The sequence below is a fragment of the Pristiophorus japonicus genome, chromosome 4 (genome assembly GCF_044704955.1).
Source record: "Pristiophorus japonicus isolate sPriJap1 chromosome 4, sPriJap1.hap1, whole genome shotgun sequence".
NCBI classification, from domain to species: Eukaryota; Metazoa; Chordata; class Chondrichthyes; family Pristiophoridae; genus Pristiophorus; species Pristiophorus japonicus.
In genome coordinates, this window is record NC_091980.1 from 256,059,933 (window position 1) to 256,084,120 (window position 24,188).

The 24,188-nt window shown below is 44.5% G+C and overlaps 1 protein-coding gene across 3 annotated transcripts in view; it reads left to right on the forward strand.

Moving 5' to 3' along the window:
* LOC139263371 (ena/VASP-like protein) overlaps window positions 1-24,188 on the forward strand; it is a 457,176-nt gene that overhangs the window by 157,484 nt on the left and 275,504 nt on the right. The window contains exon 1 of one of the 3 annotated variants that reach the window (XM_070879360.1): window positions 14,778-14,806. The exons of the other annotated variants lie outside the window; for them this stretch is intronic. Within the exon in view, the coding sequence (XP_070735461.1) occupies window positions 14,793-14,806 (14 nt within the window). The 5' untranslated portion in view covers window positions 14,778-14,792. Of the gene's footprint in view, window positions 1-14,777; window positions 14,807-24,188 lie in introns of those variants that run through there. 3 annotated transcript variants of the gene reach the window in all.

A 24,188-nucleotide genomic window follows, 5' to 3' on the forward strand; every position in this document is an offset into this window, starting at 1 on the left:
TTTTCTTAACTGACACAGGTCTCAAGGTGTATGAAACCCTGAAAATGTTGCTTGTGCCTGTCAAGCCAAAGGATGCATCACTTAAGCAAATTCTAACAAAGTTAGAACAGCACTACAGTCCTGAGCCCCTGGATATTGCTGAAAGTTATCATTTTGGAATATGAGATCAGTTAACCGTCAAAAGTATCAGTGAGTACAATGTAGTATTAAACAAGCTATCTATTCACTGTCATTTCGGAATCTTTCAGGACCGAGCATTGTGTGACCGCTTTGTTTGTGGGATGGAAAAAATGAAGCACTCAGAAGAAAGTTGTTGACAACTCCTAACTTGACTTTTGATTGAGCTCGTCAGACAGCTAAGTCAATTGATATGGCCAACCAATATTCCCAAGAATTTTGCACCATTTTGTGTCGTCAGACAACCGAGATGAATCGCCTGCAGGTTAAAAGCAAAAGGCAGTTGGGCCCCAAGGCCTCAGAAACTGGCCAAGGTAACAGCGCATTGAAGTCATGGTATCGGTGCCTGGGATAGCACATTACTCAAAGTTGTCCATATGTGAAGGCAGAGTGTTTCTTCTGCAGGAAAACTGGGCATCTTGCGAAGGCATGCCGACTGAAGAGTAAACCAACTTTCAAGACTACAAGTAGAAATCCTCAGAGACTAGATAGCATGGAAGAAAAGCAACAGGATGAAGAGATACACATTATCAGGAGCACGAGGGTATCTAACAGCGATTCAAAAAATATCATCCACGTAGATGTTGCAGAAACCAAGATACCCATGGAAATTGACACTGGAGCATCAGTGAGCATAGTACCGGAATCGGGAGCTTATTATCAGCAAGGGCAGACATCGACGACTCCTTCGACCGCCTGAGGAAAAGAGTGTTCGTGGATCAAGCCCTCAAATCTGCCACCAAGCTCATGGTCTACAGGGCTGTAGTGATACCTGCCCTCCTGTATGGCTCAGAGACGTGGACCATATACAGTAGACACCTCAATTCGCTGGAGAAATACCACCAATGATGTCTCCGCAAGATCCTGCAAATCCCCTGGGAGGACCGACGGACCAACTTTAGCGTCCTCGATCAGGCCAACATCCCAGCATCGAAGCACTGACCACACTCGACCAGCTCCATTGGGCAGGCCACGTTGTTCGCATGCCTGACATAAGACTCCCAAAGCAAGCGCTCTACTCGGAACTCCTACACGGCAAGCGAGCCAAAGGTGGGCAGAGGAAATGTTTCAAGGACACCCTCAAAGCCTCCTTGATAAAATGTAACATCCCCACCGACACCTGGGAGTCCCTGGCTAAAAACCGCCCTAAGTGGAGGAAGTGCATCCGGGAGGGCACTGAGCACCTCGAGTCTCGTCGCCGAGAGCATGCAGAAACCAAACGCAGGCAGCGGCAAACCACTCCCACCTACCCTTTCCTTCAACGACTGTCTGTCCCACCTGTGACAGAGACTGTAATTCCCATATTGGACTGTTCAGTCACCTAAGAACTTACCCATTAGAATGGAAGCAAGTCTTCCTCGATTCCGAAGGACTGCCTATGATGACCGAAATTGCTATATCGTGACAAATTGTGTGAATACCCATTGGAGAAATCCAAGATAGAGCTGCGAGGCTACTCGGGAGAGAACATTCCTGTGGTAGGTCGAATCACCATACCGGTAAAATACAAAGATCAATTTCAGAGCTTGCCTCTTAGTAGTGGCAGGAGACAAGCCTGTCTTACTAGGAAGAAATTGGTTGGGTTCACTGAAGCTGGATTGGAGTGAAATTTTTCGTGTTGAAATGAGATTTTCATCAAAGGATGATGTCATCAGGAAATATCTGAAGGTGTTCTGCGAAACAGACAGTCCTATCCAAGGCTTCAAGGCGAGGGTCAGGGTACAGAAGGACGCTAGACCAGTATACTGCAAGCCATGTCCTGTTCCATATGCACCCAAGGAGAAAGTTGAGTAAGAACTCAAAAGACTCGAGACTGAGAACATTATCTCTAAGATAGGTCTATATAATTGGGCTACACCCATTGTTGTTGTACCCAAATCCGATAGTAAGGTAAGGTTGTGTGGTGATTATAAAGTAACCGCAAACCAGGTTCTAGAGGGAATCTCCCAATACATTGCCAAATATAGAAGATTTGTTCACAACGCTGACAGGCGGTCAGATCTTCTCAAAGTTAGATCTCACAAAAGCCTACTGACAGCTTGAACTAGAGGAGGAGTCCAAGTCATGCTTGACTATAAATACTCATCTAGGCCGATATCAATTTAATAGGCTAACATTTGGAGTGTCTTCCGTCCCCGTTATATTCCAAGGGGTAGTGAACCAGATTTTACAAGGTATTGAAGGGGTAGTATGTTATTTAGATGATATACTAATTTCAGCTCATGGTCTTCAGGGCTGTAGTAATACCTGCCCTCCTTTATGGCTCTGAGGCATGGACCATCTACAGTAGACACCTCAAGTCGCTGGAGATATATCACCAACGATATCTCTGCAAGATCCTACAAATCCCCTGGGAGGACAGACGCACCAACATCAGCATCCTTGTCCAGGCTAACATCCCTAGTGTTGAAGCATTGACCATACTCGATCAGCTCCGCTGGGCAGGCCACATAGTTCGCATGCCAGACATGAGACTCCCAAAGCAAGTGCTCTACTCGGAGCTCCTTCACAGCAAATGAGCCAAAGGAGGGCAGCGGAAACATTACAAGGACACCCTCAAACCTCCCTGATAAAGTTCGACATCCCCACTGACACCTGGGTGTCCCTGGCCAAAGACCGCCCTAGGTGGAGAAAGTGCATCCGGGAGGGCGCTGAACACTTCGAGTCTCAGCGCTGAGAGCATGTAGAAATCAGGCACAGGCAGCAGAAGGAGCGTGCGGCAAACCAGTCCCACCCACCCCTTCCCTCAACGACTATCTGTCCCGCCTGTGACAGAGTTTGTGGCTCTCGTATTGGACTGTTCACCTACCAAGGAACTCCCTTCACGAGTGGAAGCAAGTCTTTCTCGATTCCGAGGGACTGCCTATGATGATGATTTCGGCACCAACCAGACAAATCTATAATAATATATTGAATGAAGTGCTCAAACGGCCAGTGAAACACAGAGTACAAGTGACTGCTCACAAGTGTAAGTTATTTCAAAACTCAGTGGAGTACTTGGGGCACAGAATAGACAAAGATGAATGAACTAGGGGAAAGCTGGATGGAATCACAAATGCACCCACTCCCAAGAATGTCACTGAACTTCGATCATTTTTGGGTCTTTTGAACTATTATGGGAAGTTCCTACCAAATTTAGTTACAGTGTTACATCCACTGAATGAACTGTTGAAAAAACAGGTCCATTGGAAGTGGTCAGAAGAATGCAACGCAGCATTCAAGGAGTGTAAAAGCCAATTGGTAGAGAGCACAGTTAGTTCACTATGACGTATCTAAGGAGATCAAGCTAGCATGTGATGCCTCTCCGTATGGAGTTGGAGCAGTGATCTCCCATGTACCAGTTAATGGGAAGGAGAGACCAATTGCTTTTGCTTCACACACTCTCAGTGCCAGTAAGTGTAATTGTGCGCAAATCGAAAGGGAAGCTTTGGCATTAATCTTTGGGGTCAAGAAGTTCCATATATATTTGTATGGGTATAAGTTTACCATCATTACAGACCATAAGCCCCTGACAGCAATCCTACATCCAAAGTCCCCAGTTCCAACCTTAGCTGCAGCCCGAATGCAGAGATGGGCTTTGATTTTGTCAGCATATACATATGATATTGAAGACAGATGATCAGCTGATCACAGTAATGCTGATGCTATGTGTAGATTGCCTTCCCCATTTCAAGTTACACACAATAGGGAAGAAGTGTTCTATTTTTCATACATTGATGAACTGCCAGTCATAGTTGAAGAGATTGGTAGAGCAACCAAACGTGACCCAGTTATGTCAAAGGTGTGTGATTACATCACAAATGGCTGACCAAACCAGGTATCAAAGAAAGATATTCATCCATTCTTCATTCGTAGGAATGAATTATCAATCGATAAAGATTGTATCATGTGGGGTGCAAGAGTGGTTATACCAAATAAATTCAGGTCCAAATTATTAGGAGATCTTCATGAGCAGCACCTGCGAATGTGCTTGACCAAGAGTTTTGCACACAGTTACTTATGGTGGTCAGGTCTAGATAAAGATATAGGGGCCAAAATAAGTGTCACCCAAAGGACCGCCGATGGCTGCTGAGATATCTGACGGTACTTTGGGTAGGGTTTTCATCAAAAAGGTACTTGAAAGGACGGCAAAAGAGGGACTTACATCGCAAATCACAGCAGTAGCCGGCAGAAGCTCCCAATCTCGCCGGCAAGTGCCGCCGAGGATGGAGTCGGGCCCACAGAGGGTCGAAGACCTGAAAATGAAAATCATCAAAAAAAAACCATAGGAACACCTTCAAAGGACCCCATTCAGGTAAGTGGCTGCAAAGAAAAATTTTTAAAAATGTTTATTAACCTTTTTTTTCAGCTCTTCATACACACTGTTGGGGTTAGAACAGCCTCCAGCCAGCTGTCCTTCCCCATTCTGCTGCTGACTCCCGCCTGTATCAATCTGGCATCTCGGCGGGTGGGAGGTCAATTGTGCCACTCGGCAGTCCGCTGAAATTAGCGGGCGGTTTCCAGCGGTTCTCCCCTCCCGCCCACTCCATACTAAATGGAAAGTAGCACTGGGCGCAACTTCAAGAGGAATATCGTCGGCTGTGTGCAGTAAGGCCATCAATTCTGGGCCATAGAGTACATCGTTAGTCAGTGTACTACATGTCAATCGGTAAGCAAGTAACCACCATCAGTACCATCACAGCCATGGAAATGGCCTCGCAGGGTATGGCAAAAGTTACATATCGATTTTGCTGAGCTAGAAGGACAGCACTTGTTCATTGTGATTTGAAGTGGATCGAGGTGTTTCCATATGGAAAATAACAACAACTGTAACATTGGACATTTTGCGATGATTATTTTCTTCATTTGGCCTCCCAGAAGAAATTGTTTCCGATAATGGACCACAATTTTGTTAAGAATAATTTGCGCAGTTCATGAGCAAAAATGATGTGAAACATACCAAGGTTCCACCATACCACCCTGCTTCAAATGGTGCAGCAGGGCGCCCAGTACAAATTGTAAAATGTGCCCTCATCAAACAGATGTTGGATCCAAATCCAAAGAAACGACAATTGTCATTTGACTACAAATCGGCTAATTTTCTAATAACATATCATAATCATTATCATCATAGGTGGTCCCTCGAATGAGGATGACTTGCTTCCACACCAAAAGGGATGAGTTCGCAGATGTTTCAATGAAGGACCCGATATTGCAGTCCTGAACTCCAGGGGTGGAAGATGCTTGCGCGTGAATTTTTTTAATGTGGCGTGGATTTTTTTAATGTGTGGTGGCCATTGCACATCAGCCACCACACGGGCTTGACAGAGCCAGGCCTTCTCCAGTGACAAGGGTTAACCAGGACGACTGGAGACCTGCTCTGCTGCATGGACCAAGTGCGCACACATATCGCAGTGTGGGATGGCCCATGCTGCCCCTGGGCCCTCTGCTCTTCTGGGTCCTGTACCCTCATATGCTGCACCTCCGCCATGATCTCTCACCACTCCTCCGCCCCAAACATTCACTGCATCTCCACCACAATCTCTCAACGCTACTCCGCCACAATCTCTCGTCATTCCTCTGCCCCAAACATTCGTCGCACCTTCGCCACGATCTTTCACCGCACCTCCGCACCAAACATTCGCCGCATCTCCGCCACGATCACTTGCCGAATGTTTGCCACGATCTCTCACTGCTCCTCCGCCTCGATCATTTGCCGCATCTCTGCCATGATCTCTCGCCACAATAGTCCTGATACAACTACTGGTAGAACACCAGCAGAGTTGTTTCTCAAATGACAGCCATGAACGAGATTTTCATTGTTAAAACCAAACTTGGCACAGTCCGTAGAAGAGAAACAATTAAGACAGAAAGAGAATCATGATAGAGGTAGAGTAAAAGAGAGAAGTGTGAAATTAAATCAGAAGGTAAGAGTGAAGAACCATCACCATAAATGGTTAAAGTGGTTACCAGGAAGAGTGGTGAAGATAAGTGATCCTCGCACATATTTGGTCAAGATGTTTGATCATGGACAGGTTAGGTTTGTTCACATGGATCAGATTTCACCTATAGATGTGGAAGGAGTTGAAAGTTGAAATGATTCGATTATTTCTGACTCATCAGATAGTCTTATTACAAGTAAAGTACCAGTAGCATATCCTACATCAAATGCACTAGAAACAAGTCCAAGAGAAAGTCAGAATTTAAGTCTGAGTTGGAGTCAGGCAGACAAACAGTCTGAAGTTGTAGAGAGTTCAAATGTAAATCAAGGACATTCCTTGGAGGAAAACTTTCCTCAGGATCAGCCTAGAATGAGTCTAAGTTCGACACCATGTTTGGGAAGTTCTGTTCGAGAGTGAAGGTATCCTCTTCCTAACAGAAAACAAGTGGTTAAACTCGATTTGTAAATATGGCAAAATAAGTCCATATCCTTTGTTATGTATAACCATACAATGTATGTATGATGATTGTTCATTGAGGAGGGAGAAGTGTAATATATATAGCTCCACCCAGTGGACTACTGTGGTAATGTAGCCATTGCTGTTTACAATAATAAAGAGGGAACAGGTCACCTGACAAGTTCCTGAAGTTATCAGCCATCTTAGAGCCTGTGTATTTGTGAGGTCGAATGGAAACTATAACAGTAACAACATCTAATCCTCGCTGGAGCAAAGCAGCTTGAAGAGCCGGTGAAAGGGCGGTTGTTCTACAAAACCCGGGTTTACCGTGTGATAGAATATTATAGCCTGTTTGTCAAGGTGCAGAACGACTACTTTCTTGCTCCAAAACGAAAGCCATTCAGATTGTGGGCTTTAAGGCTGGCCAACTGCATTTTATGCCCTGCGTATTAGACAGATGTGCATATTCCATGAATTTTCTGCAAGACTTCAATCAGAGTAGCACCCCAGAATTAATAGCATTTTTCCAAATTATCACTATTGCATCTGCACTTCAACATGCACTAATTTAAAACAGCCATGCAAAATAATTCACACTTTTTTCGTTTCGCCATTGAACTCTCTCCAAGACAGCACTATCATCTTAACTCTGTCACTTGAAAACGGGAGTTCAGGTGCACAGTTAACCACTAGGGTTTCTGGGGAATGCTGTAGCATTTGGGCAATCTGTAACTTGCCAAATGGTAACTCAGTATAGCTTTCTGTGCATACAACAACTGTCAAAATCAAAGTTATGAGACAGTAGTCCTTGTTAAAGGCTGTTCAGATTGCACCTAGCTTTATGCCATCTAAAATGTGGCAAAAATATTGTATATGTATAAAAGCTCCTACATAAAATACCTTGAATTTATAAGCACCTTATAAGCATCTTCGGGATGTCTCTAAACACTTTACAATCAATAAATTATTAATGTATCTGTTTTAATGATGTTGGTTAAGGGACAGCTGTTGACCAGGGCATTAGGAAAACCTCCTGTTGTTCCTTGAATAGTGCTATGGGATCTTTTAATACTGAACAGGCAAATCCTTGCTTTAATGCATCATCTGAAAGGCGGCATCTTTAAAAATGCAGCACTCCCTCAGTACTACACTGGAGTGCTGGCCTATATTATGTGCTCAAGTCCTGGAGTGGCGTTTCAACCTTCAACCTACTGACTCTGAGGTACTGACTCTGAAGCAAGAGTGTTACCAGTTGAGCCAAGCTAGTGCTCTGTGTGGATTCCAATTGCAGTTTAATTTTGGGCCAACGTTCCTTGATGAAATATGACTGCTACCAACTTTCCACCTCTGACTTGGTTATGAAGTTGGAATGGTAGCCTTGTAGTGTCGGCTGCACAGAATTGCCATGGTAACAATCTTGTAAAAGGTGCCTGACAGTATATTGAGAGTGGTATTTTTCACATAAAAGGTAGGCAGGAGAAAGTGGGAAAAAAAGCATCAGGAAGGAACAGTGTCTGCAGCTTCAGGTCTGTGCTGTTGTCTCTGGTGACTTTCTGCTGGTTTTGTATAGTCACCAAAGTTTGCATTTTAATAGTGAGGAAGTTTGCTGAGATTATCACATGGTCTTAAGGTACAGGATTTCTGTCAACCTTCCTGGTGGACTTCAAATTCATGTTGGATATTTTGTTTGCCATTTTTTTTACCCCATAATGTCGGAAATGTATTTGCTACATGTGTATAGCTTTTAATCTCCTGCTTTATTTAATTTAATTTAAAATTAATTAAAACGTTCCAGAAGAGATTACTCCAGCACTGAGAAAAACAGTGATCTTTCCCCAGTTACTCAACAACCAGATAAAGGAAATGTAAAAATACTGCATTTACCAAGAAGATTAATTACAACAACAGTTTTTCTTTTTTAAACCACAAATCAAAAACAAATAATATCATTAAAAATATAAACAGAATGTTAAGTATTGCTGTGATGGGTTCCAACAATATAAATGAGATTAATTGTGCAAAACATTACGTGTGATTAGTTACTGGAGAGTTGCTTCCTTTTTCTATTCAGAGTTGCTGGACCGATGGGTACCGTCTTTGTCACTGTCCAATTTTAAGCGTTGGTACTTTGCTTTGAGCCCAGGCTTTGTCTTGAACCCAGCTAGCACTGACAGTCCAGTGATTATGCTAATTCAAGAAAGGAACAATTTGTGTTGCATGGACAAACAAAAATTGGTCAGTGGCTTCTGGGGAAAAAAGTGCCTCAGTGTTTGATTACTTGCCTTACTTGATTACTTGTTTGAAGCTTTTGTTTTCAGTAAGAAATTAATTGCAGGTGATTAGCTTGGTGAAGAAGGAATTCCTGACCCAACTGCCAACATTCTAGCCAGTTCTTAGACAAGGGGCCTGTAACCTGTCAAGGGTTGAACAATCACAGGTTAGATTGCTTTCAGATGATGCTTGCATGAAGTCTTCCAGTGTCTTAAAAAAACACAGATGTTGCTTCTCCATTTGTTGAGATAACATGGCAAATTTTTGAATGAATGCCTTAAATTGATCTTTAACAGTGAAACTATTGATCTCTTCCCTGAAAAACATGTAGAGTTAATTCAGATGTTCAAACTTGTCAGCCAAATATCCTAATAAAACAATCCAGCAAGGATTTTCAAAAGAGTGAACAAGAGAGGAGATTTTGCCTGAAAGAAAACTGCAGACTTTCTCATCTACTTCATAGAAGTGAGTTGAAACTTCCTCCCTGGTTCCTTTGTGTACAGCAACAACTGGAGATGGTTCATCCATCTCTTCACGTAACATGGCAAAAGGTTGTAAGTTAGCTTTTCCAACTACAGCTGCTAACACTGAATGTTCAACATTCTCTTTTAGCTATACACCCCTTCTTTTCCTCATTCTTCAGTCGTCCACTTGAAAGCAAATGATGAAATTCTCAGTTTGAACTTCACTGTTGAGGACATCATGGAGCATCTTCCAGGCTATGTGTGTTTTTCTTTGAATTATGCAGACAACTTTGATGGCCAAAGTCTGCACCATTGTCACAGCCATCAAGTCTTCCTGTCATGGACTGGGCTTCATCTTTACAAATTCCAACACAACAACTTCAGCTGAGTCTCTTATTGGATACAATTATCCAACAGGTGAAACAGTTCCTCATATGTGAACAGGTATGTCGAGGTTGATGGAAAAGGATTTCTTCTTTCACTTCTGTCCCTGCAGCATATTGAATGTACAGGAGCAGCCAAGCAGCATTGGAATGTCAACTGACTTTGGGATGCCAATAAGATGAGTGACCTCCCGTATCCTCAGTAAGGTGGGTGATCTCCCATATCCTCAGTAAGGTGGGTGATCTCCCATATCCTCAGTAAGGTGGGTGGCCTCCCATATCTTCAGTAAGGTGGGTGATCTCCCATATCCTCAGTAAGGTGGGTGATCTCCCGTATCCTCAGTAAGGTGGGTGATCTCCCATATCTTCAGTAAGGTGGGTGATCTCCCATATCCTCAGTAAGGTGGGTGATCTCCCGTATCCTCAGTAAGGTGGGTGATCTCCCATATCTTCAGTAAGATGGGTGATCTCCCATATCCTCAGTAAGGTGGGTGATCTCCCATATCTTCAGTAAGGTGGGTGATCTCCCATATCTTCAGTAAGGTGGGTGATCTCCCATATAGAAACATAGAAACATAGAAACATAGAAAATAGGTGCAGGAGTAGGCCATTCGGCCCTTCTAGCCTGCACCGCCATTCAATGAGTTCATGGCTGAACATGCAACTTCAGTACCCCATTCCTGCTTTCTCGCCATACCCCTTGATCCCCCTAGTAGTAAGGACCTCATCTAACTCCTTTTTGAATATATTTAGTGAATTGGCCTCAACAACTTTCGGTGGTAGAGAATTCCACAGGTTCACCACTCTCTGGGTGAAGAAGTTCCTCCGCATCTCGGTCCTAAATGGCTTACCCCTTATCCTTAGACTGTGACCTCTGGTTCTGGACTTCCCCAACATTGGGAACATTCTTCCTGCATCTAACCTGTCTAACCCCGTCAGAATTTTAAATGTTTCTATGAGGTCCCCTCTCATTCTTCTGAACTCCAGTGAATACAAGCCCAGTTGATCCAGTCTTTCTTGATAGGTCAGTCCCGCCATCCCGGGAATCAGTCTGGTGAACCTTCGCTGCACTCCCTCAATAGCAAGAATGTCCTTCCTCAGGTTAGGAGACCAAAACTGTACACAATACTCCAGGTGTGGCCTCACCAATGCCCTGTACAACTGTAGCAACACCTCCCTGCCCCTGTACTCAAATCTTCAGTAAGGTGGGTGATCTCCCATATCCTCAGTAAGGTGGGTGATCTTCCATATCCTCAATAAGGTGAGTGATCTCCCATATCCTCAGTAAGGTGGGTGACCTCCCATATCTTCAGTAAGGTGGGTGATCTCCCATATCTTCAGTAAGGTGGGTGATCTCCCATATCTTCAGTAAGGTGGGTGGCCTCCCATATCTTCAGTAAGGTTGATGATCTCCCATATCCTCAGTAAGGTAGGTGATCTCCCATATCCTCAGTAAGGTGGGTGATCTCCCATATCTTCAGTAAGGTGGGTGATCTCCCATATCCTCAGTAAGGTGGGTGATCTCCCATATCTTCAGTAAGGTGGGTAATCTCCCATATCTTCAGTAAGGTGGGTGGCCTCCCATATCTTCAGTAAGGTTGGTGATCTCCCATATCCTCAGTAAGGTGGGTGATCTCCCATATCTTCAGTAAGGTGGGTGATCTCCCATATCTTCAGTAAGGTGGGTGATCTCCCATATCTTCAGTAAGGTGGGTGGCCTCCCATATCCTCAGTAAGGTTGGTGATCTCCCATATCCTCAGTAAGGTAGGTGATCTCCCATATCCTCAGTAAGGTGGGTGATCTCTCATATCCTCAGTAAGGTGGGTGAATATCACTGGAAAGTTGGATCAAATCTAGCTGCTTTGCTGTTTTCTCCCTAGCATTTTTTTTAAAATTCCTTCACTGGATGTGAGCATCGCCAACAAGGCCGGCATTGATTGCCCATCCCTATTTAACCCTAGAGAAGGTGGTGGTGAGCCGTCTTCTTGAATAAGTATCTTGCTAGGTCATTTCCGAGGGCAGTTAAGAGTCAACCACATTTTTGTGGGTCTGGATACATTAAAACATGATAACATGCCTCCAGTACTTTTCTGGTAACAACCCTCTATGCATGAACCATATTTTCCTTCTTTAGCTCAGCCAGCTTCCTCCTGGGGAAAAAAAAAATCATTTTACAAAAGAAGAACTGAAAAGTTGACTTTAAAACCTGTTTGCCAGTACTTCAACACACACAATACTATGAAAGTACCTGTCTATGTTGGATCCGATCCAACTGATTCCAAATTCCAGGGAAAATAAAAAGCAAAAATTGCAAATGCTGGAAATCTATGTTAAAACACTCAACAGGTCAATCAGCATCTGACAGGGCAGATGCTGAGAGGATGTTTCCCCTCGTGGTGGAATCTAGAACTGGGGGACATAGTTTCAGAATAAGAGGTCATTCATTTAAGACAGAGATGAGGAGGAATTTCTTCTCTCAGAGGGTTGTGAAAAGTGGAGTTGAGGCCAAGATCAGATCAACCATGATCTTATTGAATGGTGGAGCAGGCTCGAAGGGCCATATGGCCTACTCCTGCTCCTAATTCTTATGTTCTGTGGAAAGAACAGAAACATTAATATTTCAGGTGTAACCCTTTGTCAGAACTGAAAAAAATTACAGATGAACAACTTTTAACAAGAAAACAACAGGAAGGTAGAGGAAACAACATGCACACATATAAGAAAGGATAGTAGATTGACATCTTAATTTATTCTTGGGATGTCGCCAACAGTAATTATTGTCCATCCCAAGCTGCCATGAGGGCATTAATACTAAACCATGTAGTGTAGGACTAGAATCACATGCAGGTCAGTCTGCATAGGGGTGGCAAGTTCCCTTCCCTGAACCAATTAGCTTTTTATGATAATCTGGCAGCTAGCATGGTTATTTTCCTGATGCTTGACCACAAATTACCAAACTTATTGAATCCAATTTCACAGCCTGCCATGGTGGGATTTGAACTCTCCACTTCTGAGTTGCAAGTCTAGTACCATAACAATTGGCTACAGCACCTGTAACGAATTTAAAAGAAAAACAGGAGTTAAATGGCTGTAGAAATATTAAAATACGACAATAGAACAAAGCGTAATAAAACAAATCAAAGTGGAATCCAGTTGCCTGAGAAGCGGGTCGGCACCAAGGGTGTAGTCTATCCTACCAGCAAGGTCTTTTGAGGGAAGGTTTCCACCCCAAATGCCTTCCCTTCCCACAGACCAACGCCCTCTCACCCCATGCCATCCCACAGCAGCATCTCCTGCCTTCAAGGAAGTGGAGCTAAAGTTAAGTTCTGAAGTTACTAAAGTCAATATTAAGACTAGAGGGCTCCAAGTGCCTAATAGAAAGATAAGTTATTGTTCCTCAAACCTACATTGAGTTTCATTGGAACAGAGACAGAGAGGTCAGAATGGAAGTGGCAAGCAATGGGGAGCTCAGGGTTGCACCTGCAGACACAATGGAGGTGCTTGGCAAAGCAGTCACTTAAGCTGACTTAACAACATTCTCTAGTTTGGAGCGAGAGCAAGCAGCAGCACTGATACAATCATCAATGTAACAGAAAAAGGTCTTAGGAAGAGGGCTTGAATAGGACTAGAATAAAGAATGGTCGTCATCTTAATAGGACCCATAGAGGTTTTCATTTCAGAGTTACCCTACCAACCGTCCCTTCCCTGGCTCAGCTATTCTGTGTCTATTAAATGCCTTTCATTATGTTTCTTCCTATCGTCTATTAATATCACTGTAGCCGTTTAACCTTCTGTTTCACTTTTAAGTGTTTTACTCTTTCCTCTCTTTCATGTGTGAGTGTGTGTGTGTATTTTTCTTCTCTTTGTTCATTTCCTTTTTAAATTGTTGTTCATGTGTAATTTTTTCCAGTTCTGACGAAAGGATATACCTGAAATCTTAACATGCCTGTTATTTTCACAGATGCTGACAGATCTGCTGAGTATTTCCAGCACTTTCTGTTTTTGTTCGATATCCAAGGGTTGCCTACATCACATTGCCCATATGCCATTGCTGATGATCCAGTCACTTTGTGCTGAAACTGCACTTTGCTCCTCAGCAAGAACCAGTCCATTGCCATATGGAAATTAACTGCACTGAAAGATCTCATGCCTTAAGCAATTGGCAGTTTTCACCATTGTTGGAAGGTCTGTCTGTGGTAGGACTGGATAGTAACGGGAGTTGGCACTCGCACAGAAGAGGAAATTAATCTAAAAATACCAAAATAACAAAACATACTGAGATAAACTTCAATAGTTTTTTCTGTTTGGAGTGACTCCCAGAAGTAGAGTGAAGGTGAAAAATCTGATCTGTCATCAGTCTTACATTTGATGCAGATACAGCTGCCCATGGATGGTATTGTCACCAGACATTCTGGTGAAGTCTGGGACCTAGTCATCTGATTTCCTGGCTGCAGAATGCCAGATATCATACATCCCATGTGCATTGTATGTAGGCCCATGTGCCTCCCACAACAGCCAGACATCACAGCCACACATGCTTTCAGTGCCTCTGAGCTCCCTCTCTCTCTGTCTCCTCTTCTGCGCATGTCATGATGACCCTTGACCTCCCGAATCACGGGAATCGGGCGTTGCCATGCCGTTGCTAAGGAGGCCACACTTTACGGTAGGTAAAAAAAATGTAATGCTACCGTCCATTTCATATCGCTCGCGGTAACGCCCATTTTCAAAAATGTAAACTAGGTGTTTTGAGAATGGGCGAGAAGCCGGCAATCTGAGAACCCTTTTTTACCGCCCACACCGGAAATAACTCCCATTTTTGGGCGATAAGCACAAAAGTGGAGGTTCCAGCCCATGGTTACTTAAACTAACAAAGGATCTGAAGAGTTTCTCTTCTCTTTTGTCTAAATGAGGTTTTGGCTTTTTAACCAAGTCTTATTTCCTGTTAACTTTTTCTCATACTTCCTTTTCCTATTTGCTTGTATGAACTTGTAAAAGCTGAAAAATCGTGCCTCTTAGCTGGAAATAAATAAGTACAATATTTCTCTGGATGTTGTGTGTGATATCAGTTAGGTCCTATTGACAGCTACTACCAATACAAAAGAAAAACTTAACTGCACAGATGATATTGGCTGGGTAAGTAAATATTTAAATATTTATTTATTTTTTAGGACTAAAATTATTTAAGCCTTCAGAATGCAAATCCTTTGTTGCCCCAGATTCAGTATAAATGAATAGTAGCAGGTTAATCAGCTGTTTGATTCTCTACTTTCCATGTCTTTACCAATCTGTCATCTATTCTGGCTACATTCTGTCGATTTGTGAATACTGGCTATGTATCGGGGTTTCCCCGATTTTAAAATTATTATTTTATCAATGTGGAGGGGCCGAAGGCTATAGAGAGTCACTAATTAGAAAAGTGGAAATAATTAATGTAAGACTCTAACATGAATTGGAACACATATATGATGCTAACATTCAGAATTGTTCTATGAATATTAATCTACTGTTTGCATTATTTTGGCTGCTATTGGGTATATTATTGAGTTTATAAACTTTACTTTGGTAAACTAATTTCTGGTTATTTTTAAATTAACTTTAAATAGTCTTCTAAGTACTTGTGTGAATCCCTTTTTGTGTGTGTGTGTGTGTGTGTGTGTGTGTGTGTGTGTATGTTTGTGTGTGTATCTGATTTTGCCATATCTTTTTAAAAACAATGAACTTTGTAAGGAATAAGGACCTTCCAGATTGCTGTCATGTGGCTGCAATAACTGTGGACAGTTAGTCCAGTGCCAAAATGAATGCACACACAAGAAACATTTAGTGAGCTGGATAAAATAATTGCGCTCCCTAAGGGACAGAATTCATCAGGAAGGCACGGAAATGAATGAAAGTGAAAAACACTGTTCAATTACACACACATTAGTGTTGAGAGAATCCTCTATTAGTGTTGAGTGAATCCTCTATTCCTTTAGATTTTTAGGATCAATGAAAGTAGCATAGTGCTGGAGGGAAGTAATGCTTTAGAGTGTTTAAATACACAGTTAAAACCGAGGCTAGAAATGATTCCTGTCTTCTACTAGTCAGGGCCCCTGGGACTCCACTACCCTGCAACTGTAGAATTTGCTGCAGACATTGCTTGTCTCTGCAGATCAGTTTCTGAACATTGCTTCACCATGCTGAGACTGCAGCAATAGAAGGCTTATGGCTGATGCCGATTGTCAGACAACCAGATGCGTGCACAGTTCTTTACTGGGTGCAGTAACATGTAAAACGCAAACTATAAATGCCAATATTTCATTTCCACTGATGGGTTAGTCCTCTGTCCTTAACTAGACCTGATGTATTAATGTCATTGGCCCCAGGATGCTTTATATTGCAGAAAAAAAATGCTGTAATTCATACATTTTGCTTAAATGGAATATTTTGTGGGATGAAAATCTAAATTAATGTGCTGTATATAATTATTTGTCAATGTTGCAGTGGGCTTCCACTGGTAATAATATCATTATTGGGAAGTGATTTGTTACCATAAAGATTTACTGAGAAACCAGTATTTTCACCACTTCCAGGACTTTAATGTTTAATTGCATTATTTGGGGAGCAAATCATGTTGTACACAAATGGCGAGAAATTCAACATCATCTTGTATGTTTTTTGGGCTTAAAATGAAGATTAAGGGGGTGAATTTTGATTTGCGATCTCCCCTGGAAGTGCGCTGGCCGTCAAATTGGATGCCGGCGACTTTTAGGTGTCCAGGGCGCCGGCCTGAAACAGGCGTCGTGGTGCATGCATGTGAAACTCAGCATCTTAACGCTAGTTGTAGGACCACGATGCAAATTTGTGTACAGGTGGGCGGAGCTTGCACTGTACAAGCTCTACCTACTTGTAGCAGATCTTGGGCGGCCTAATTAGTGAGCCTTAAAGGGACAGATGCAAGCCACTTAAGGAATGGGCGCAGCACATTTTTAAAGTATCATAAGAACACAAAAACATAAGAAGTAGGAACAGGAGTAGGCCATGCAGCTCCTCGAGCCTGCTCCGCCATTCAATAAGATCATGGCTGATCTGATCATGGACTCTGCTCCACTTCCCCGCCCACTCCCCATAACTCCTTATCCCCTTATCGTTTAAGAAACTGTCTATTTCTGTCTTAAATTTATTCAATGTCCCAGCTTCCACAGCTCTGTGAGACAGCGAATTCTACAGATTTACAACCCTCTGATTGAAGAAATTCTTCCTCATCTCTTTTAAATGGACGGCCCCTTATTCTAAGATCATGCCCTCTAGTTCTAGTCTCTCCCATCAGTGGAAACATCCTCTCTGCATCTTGTCAAGCCCCCTCATAATCTTATATTTTTTGACAAGATCACCTCTCATTTTTCTGAATTCCAATGAGTGTGGCCCAACCTACTCAACCTTTCCTCATTAGTCAACCCCCCTCATCCCCGGAATCATCCTAGTGAGCTTTCTCTGAACTGCCTCCAAAGCAAGTATAGCCTTTCGTAAATATGGAAACCAAAACTGCACGCAGTGTTCCAGGTGTGGCCTCACCAATACCTTGTATAGCTGTAGCAAGACTTCCCAGCTTTTATACTCCATCCCCTTTGCAATAAAGGCCAAGATTCCATTGGCCTTCCTGATCACTTGCTGTACCTGCATACCATCCTTTTGTGTTTCATGCATAAGTATCCCCAGGTCCCACTGTACTACAGCACTTTGCAATCTTTCTCCATTTAAATAATAACTTGCTCTTTGATTTTTTTCTGCCAAAGTGCATGACCTCACACTTTCCAACATTATACTCCATCTGCCAAACTTTTGCCCACTCACTTAGCCTGTTTATGTCCTTTTGCAGATTTTTTGTGTCCTCCTCACACTTTGCTTTTCCTCCCATCTTTGTATCGTCAACAAACTTGGCTACGTTACACTCAGTCCCTTCTTCCAAGTCGTTAATGTAGATTGTAAATAGTTAGGGTCCCAGCACTGATCCCTGTGATGTTTCTGCGGTGCCAAGAGGAGCCAGAGAGCTCTTCCTGCTTCCAAAGAAATACCGTGGCTCGGATTTGTCTCCCTCAGCCTTGCCCCATGTCCCACATCTGCGGTCACAAGTGCCCCGTAAGTTCTGGGTTTTTGCATGCGATGCGCATCCGTGGAAACCCGGAACTTGCGATCTGTCAAGTTTCAGCTCTGACGAATCCAAAAAGAAATGGATATTTGCTGCCGCAGGGTTGGGCTATTTGCAGGTGTAAGGCCTGCTTTTACCAGCATAAGGGTTTAAATACATTTTGAAATACATTTTTTAAAATCATTTAAATAAAGAAAAACCTTTAAAATTAGTTTAGGTTTTTTTTTGCCCTTTTAAAAATATTTACATTTTTTTTTCAAAAAGTTAAATATTTGTTCTAAATATTTAAGTAAATAGTATTTTAATATATTTTTAACATGATGATTTATTTTTATTTAAGTGGGGTGAAACTGTTTTTTAGGTGATTTCTATTCGGATGCGCTGCTGGTTCGTTACGGGAGCGGTTCTTTAACGAAAATTTTTAAAAGCGGGGAAGGGAGTGGACTGGTGAGAAAAAGCCAGGAAAGAAGCGGGCTCATTAGCGTGATCGTTTTTAAAAAGTAGAAACTTCATGCTTCGGTTGTTGGAGTGCGCAGTACATTTCTGCGCAGCTTCCGGTTCATTGGCAGCAGTCACTCTGTTTCTATTATACTCCTGGGAATTCCGTACATAAATGGAATCCCCATAAGCGTAATGGGAATCCCCCTTTGTGATGTGTTGGGCCAGCCTACGTGATCCCAGGGACACTTACACACGGCATGCGCCCCTGGGATACGTGGGCCTTTACGCAGGCGTAGGCCTGCAGGTCCAGGTCAGCAAGAGTTCGAAGATACGGAGGCACCAGGTAGGTGCGGACTTTTTTTGCGGATCGGAGGCATTCACCCGCGGTAAGCCTCTGACCACAATTTCCAGCCACATCTTGTATTGGATCTTGAGATGGGTGGCCCAGGCACCTGCCTGTTTCTGACGGGAGACTCATTACCGTGTACAAATTGGGGTCCTACAATGTACGTAGAAGCACAAATAAATTTGAAGCTATCAGTGGGTGGAGTGCGTACTCTGCCCATTAATCACAGCCATTGAGCTCCCTAAACATTAGTCCTCTAAAGGCTGATTGGGAAAAGGTAAGTTTACTTTTAAATTGTGGGGTCAGAATGCTCCTCCTGATCCCATTAAAAAATGTTTTGACCTGCTGCCCCTCTGCCCTCCAGCTCACCACACCCCCAGATAAAATTTCGGATGCAACTCTGTGTCGGAGCCGCCAGAATTCCAGCATTCCCCCACGCCCCAACAGGAAGCTGCCTGTGATGTTTGAATATTGCTCACTGATCACTGGGTGCCGAGGGGACTGGGAGTTGGATGAGTCTAAAGCAATGAGGCCTGGGCCTATAAATAGCTCGGGCTTCTCAGCAGGGACCTCAGGTGAGCGGTTGAGCACCACCGATCCGCAGCCCAGCCAAACTTGGGATTCAATCCTGTTATGTCTTTAATATTCTTATGAATGACTCCACGAGGTCTAGTATTGTACTTGAGCTGTTGTGACCTTACTCCCATTTATTGTAACTCAGAGTGAGGCACAAGCATGGTGGGCAGCCTTTTATACTGGGCCCTGCACACCTATGCAGGTGACCCTCCGGTCTCCCACTGCAGTGCCCTCTGTTGGCACACCTTATGTGACTATACAGTTAGTATACGTGGTCTACATACATGACATCACTTCCCCCCAAGTCTTTAATGCAAATTGACTCATACATTGACGGTGACCTGGGTTTTGCTCTTCCTGGTTGACCATTGGAGGATCGCTTCTAGCTTGGGTTGGTTGTGTGATTTGTTGCCAGTCGAGCTCCCCGTGGTTTCTGGTTGTGAATCCATGACTACTCCATCCTCCTCCCCACACAGAGATCATGCTAATGGCCCGTTACATGCAAGTTGCATTCAAGTTCATCACATGGGTTTCACATTTACATCTTGGTACATTTGTTGGGTGGATTACAGTTGTGTTTCTTTTTGTGTAGTACATTTACATGATCAGTACAGGTATATCAGAACAGGTACACAAGGACAGTCTAGTTCCAGCACGGCCGGATGAGATCCGGGTCGTCTGGTGGCGGCACAGTGCCCCATGCTAGTGGGTCTGTGGGCGAGGTGAGCTCATTTTGCTCAAGTTGCAGGAGCTCAGGGCTTTTGCTGTTATCCCTAGTGTCGGGCAGGCCCAAAGACAGCTGATGTGTCTGTGACCTCCCTGTCCTTTTCATTTGCACAATGTTGCTGTTGCTCCCTGGGAAGTGGTCTGAGCGAGTGAGCATTTCGTCTAAGCGACGGTGGGGCTGTCTCGTCTTGTCTAGCAGTTTGCAGGGGACTACTGACTCACTTTCCTTGAGGGCACCATTGTGAGCACACTCTAGTTTGGGATCCTGGCTGGTCCAGGTCCCGTTCGGAGGAGCCGTTGCGAGTGACCCTTCGCTCTTGGGCATTGCCGTGGTGGCGAGTGGGTTTGTGGGCTGCGCCTTTTTCACCCGGGTAGTGGGCGATGGTAGCTGATTGCGAGCAGAGGCGTGGTTTACTGTTTCTGTCCCGTGGTGGTTCATATCATTGGGTGCCTGCAATGTTAAACCGATCTGAGTCAGGGTATCGCTATCGGTGCCTCTACTCTCCAGGGATCGCTTACTCTGCGGCTTGCCTACTCCTGTCAGCTGTGGGGACACTTTATGATACATCATTCTGGTCTCGGGGACGCAGGCTACAGCATTGGGTAGCCTGCTGGACCTGTATATGACTGTTAGGTGTTCGACTTTGGCTGATTGCAGTTTGCACCCGACATTGCTCAACAACATTTTGCTCGTTATAGCTTGACTTTTACATTCGTTACCAATTTCAAGCAGTTAATTCAAAAATGGCAGGTTGCTGGCCTCCTTTAAAATGGCCTTACTACTTTTACCCCAATCGTCTTCCTTGCGTGGAATCATGTGTCATTGCTCCATTCTCACTGAATCTCGTGGTTTGGATGCCTTCTTTTCCCTGTCCATGATGTCGACTCTCACGATCTTCTTTCCCAGGGATTCTGCCACTGAAGCTGGGAAGGCGTTCAGGTCGTCTCGGCCGGATCATCGCCACGCAGTCGTGATGAGCGGTCTGTGCCTCGGGGGCTGCGCGGATCTCCTCTCCGATGCCCGGTCCAACTGAAGGCGGGGGCTTGCTCTGCCTCTGAGTATGGGGGACGTCGATTGCTGGAAGGATGAAGTCTTCCCAGTTCCAATGAATCTTCCCCATCCATCTTCTTCCAAGTAGCGTTGGTCCATCACCTGAAACAATCCACAATGATAAATTGTGCACACGCCATCATGGGATGCACTTACATCCACACTACCAACAACTGATATCAGTTCCTTGATGTAGGTGTGCAGCTTTGCCTGAACCGGGACCAGCTTGAGTCGTTCAGCTTGATTGTTCCATAGCCTCTCAAAGGCTTCCTGGCTCATTACTGACTGACTCGCCCCCGTGCCCACTTCCATGAAGACTGGAACGCCATTTATCTCGACTTCCATTATCACTCGAGGACAATCTGTGGTGCAAGTATATACTCCATACACTTCGTCCTGGGACTGAGCTGCGTCTCTAGCTATCTCCTCGTAATCTGCGCTGGATTCTCAGCCATCTGCTGACAGCTCTTTTGCACATTCGCTGGAGGTGGCCCTTTGTGCTGCAGCCATTGCACACATAGTCTCTGAACCGACACTGATGAGCCCTGTGATTACCTCCGCAACGCCAGCATGGTGCTACTCGACTTACGTTTGCATTCCTCGGCGGACTCTGAGTTAGAGAACTCGGGGGCCTGTACGCTCTGCCCTGGGCAGATTCACGTTCAACAGTTCTGCCTGTGAAAGGTGCCATTCTATTTACAGTACTTGCCGGGTTTGAATCCTGAGAGTGAGTCATCATCTGCTTGGAGCTGCAGCTTGAGGTCATGAACACCTGGCTGATGCTGATGGCCTTCTGCAGAGTGACGGTGGTTTCGGCAGACAGTAGCCTGTGAAGAAGGGCCTCATAACCGATGCCGATTATAAGACGTCCCGCAACGCATCGGCGAGGGATGCGCCGAATTCACACGGTCCTGCCAGCCTCCTGAGGTTGGCAGTGTACTTCGCAATTTCCTAGCCCTCGGGGTGGCGGTGTGTATAAAATCGATGCCTGGCCATGAGGATGCTCTCCTTCGGTTTGAGTTGGTCCCAAATTAGCACTTTCAGCTCCTCATATGACTTGGTTGTTTCTCTGGTGCAAGCAAGTCCCTGATGAGGCCGTAGACCGTGGGCCCACAACTGGTCAACCGGATAGCTCTGCGCTTATCTGCCAGCGTGGCCGGATCATCGCCAACCAGGTCGTTTGCTACGAAATATTGATCAAGCCGCTCCGTAAAGGCTTCCCAATCTTCACCCTCTGAGAACTTTTCTAAGGCACCAACATTACTCATTTTTGCGTGAAAGTTCGTAATCTCGTCGCCAGTTGTTATGTCTTTAATACTCCTATGAATGACTCCACGAGGTCTAGTTTTGTACTTGAGCTGTTGTGACCTGAGTCCCATTTATTGTAACTCAGAGTGAGGCACAAGCATGGTGGGCAGCTTTTTATACTGGGCCCTGCACACCTATGCAGGGTGACCCTCAGGTCTCCCACCGCAGTGCCCTCTGATGGCACACCTTATGTGACTATACAGTTGGTATACATGGTCTACATACATGACAAATCCAGAGACAGAATTACAGACAAAAGCCCTCATCTTCTGTGCTCGCATAGGGCTCTACCCCATTTCCTACCAATCATAGCTATCCACAGAACTTTACTGCTGCTCTGTCAGTGCCTTCACCGCTCTGCTGGCTGACACTGTGCAATTGCCTATCGCAGGATTGCATCCCTAGTGCCCACTGCTCTGGCCCTCCGACTCCTCACTGTTCTGGCCTTCTGACTCCTCCCTGCTCTCCCCCCTCCGAGCCCTTGCTGCCTCCCCCTTCGACGACTCCCTGCTCTGTCCCTCCGACTCCTCACTGCTTTCCCCCTCCATCTCCTCACTGCTTTCCCCTCTCCGTTTCCTCCCTGCTCACCCCCTCCATCTCCTCACTGCTCTCCCCTCCATCTCCTCACTGCCTCTCCCTCCGACTCCACCCTGTTCTCCTTCCTCCGTCTCCTCACTGCTCTCCCCCCTCCATCTCCTCCCTGTTCTCCCCCCTCCAACTCCTCACTGCTCTCCCCCCTCCGACTCCTCCCTGCCTCCCCCTCCGTCTCCTCACTGCTCTCCCCCCTCTGGCTCCTCATTGTTTCTCCCCACATCCCCACACTGATGCAGTCTGATGGATTACTGCCGATTTTAATTTTATTATGGATGTATTAAAGTTTGAGCAGAAACAAAGCCAAATCTTCCAGTGTTATCAAGGATTTATGAGACTGTTCCACATTTTTTACCAAATGGCATAAAAATCACATTTCTTAGATTATTGCTTGCGAAACCTTAGATTACGAAACATAGAAGTGGAATAGGCTTCATGTAGCTTCTGCCTCCCTCCTATAAACAGAAATGTTCCCTAACAGTGATTTTATGAAAAAAAAACTTCAGAGCAGGAAAGGATATGACTGTCCAGTGGAATGTTTTCTGAGCACCTCATTTTTGATCAAACTATCAGATATGGGTGTGAACAGATGAATGAAAGATCGAGGAATAATTCTACAAGGAGAGAATTCTCTTGATTTGCACTATTGGTGAGAGAGGTTACTAGAAGGAAGTGACAGTGAATAGAGAGTTCAATGCAAACACTTTCATGGTGCATACAGCTCAAATACTCTTCCAAATCCTGAAGGCTTCAATTTCTGACATTGGAAAGTAAACAGCTGTGAAATGGTAGCTTTTATACCACTTCTGCAGCTGTCAACTAACCAAAGCAGTAGCGAGTCACTGAGAACCTGACTCTACTTACCTGACGTAAAACCCGAGGCACGACAAACCCGTCAAAAGCTTGGTAAAATTGTAAGTACCTGCTTTTAAGCCTCTTAACTAGCATTTAAATACCTTTTAATGATGTTAATTGCCTGTCCCGCCACTTGCTGTTGGGTCTGCTATCCGAACACACACCTGACTACTGAGAAACTCGCATGGAGGCGGGTTCAAAGCAGGATCCCAACCCGCTGCCAATCAGGGCCATTTTAACAGCAGGCCCACCTCCAAACCCACACTCGCAGGGCTGGGAAGATTCTTCCCATGTATCTTTAAGGAAAACCCAAAATACCATGGGCTTGTCTTATGGCTTTTATTTACCTGCTAGATCTTGGTCCCTCTACACCCTTCAGTGTTTCTCAGAGTGTATACTCCCATCCTTGTTTTTCCTCTAAGTATGTCCCATTTGCCAAACCCCCTACTTTTGCATTATCTGCTAATTTCAATATTATGGTTCCTATGTCCAAGCC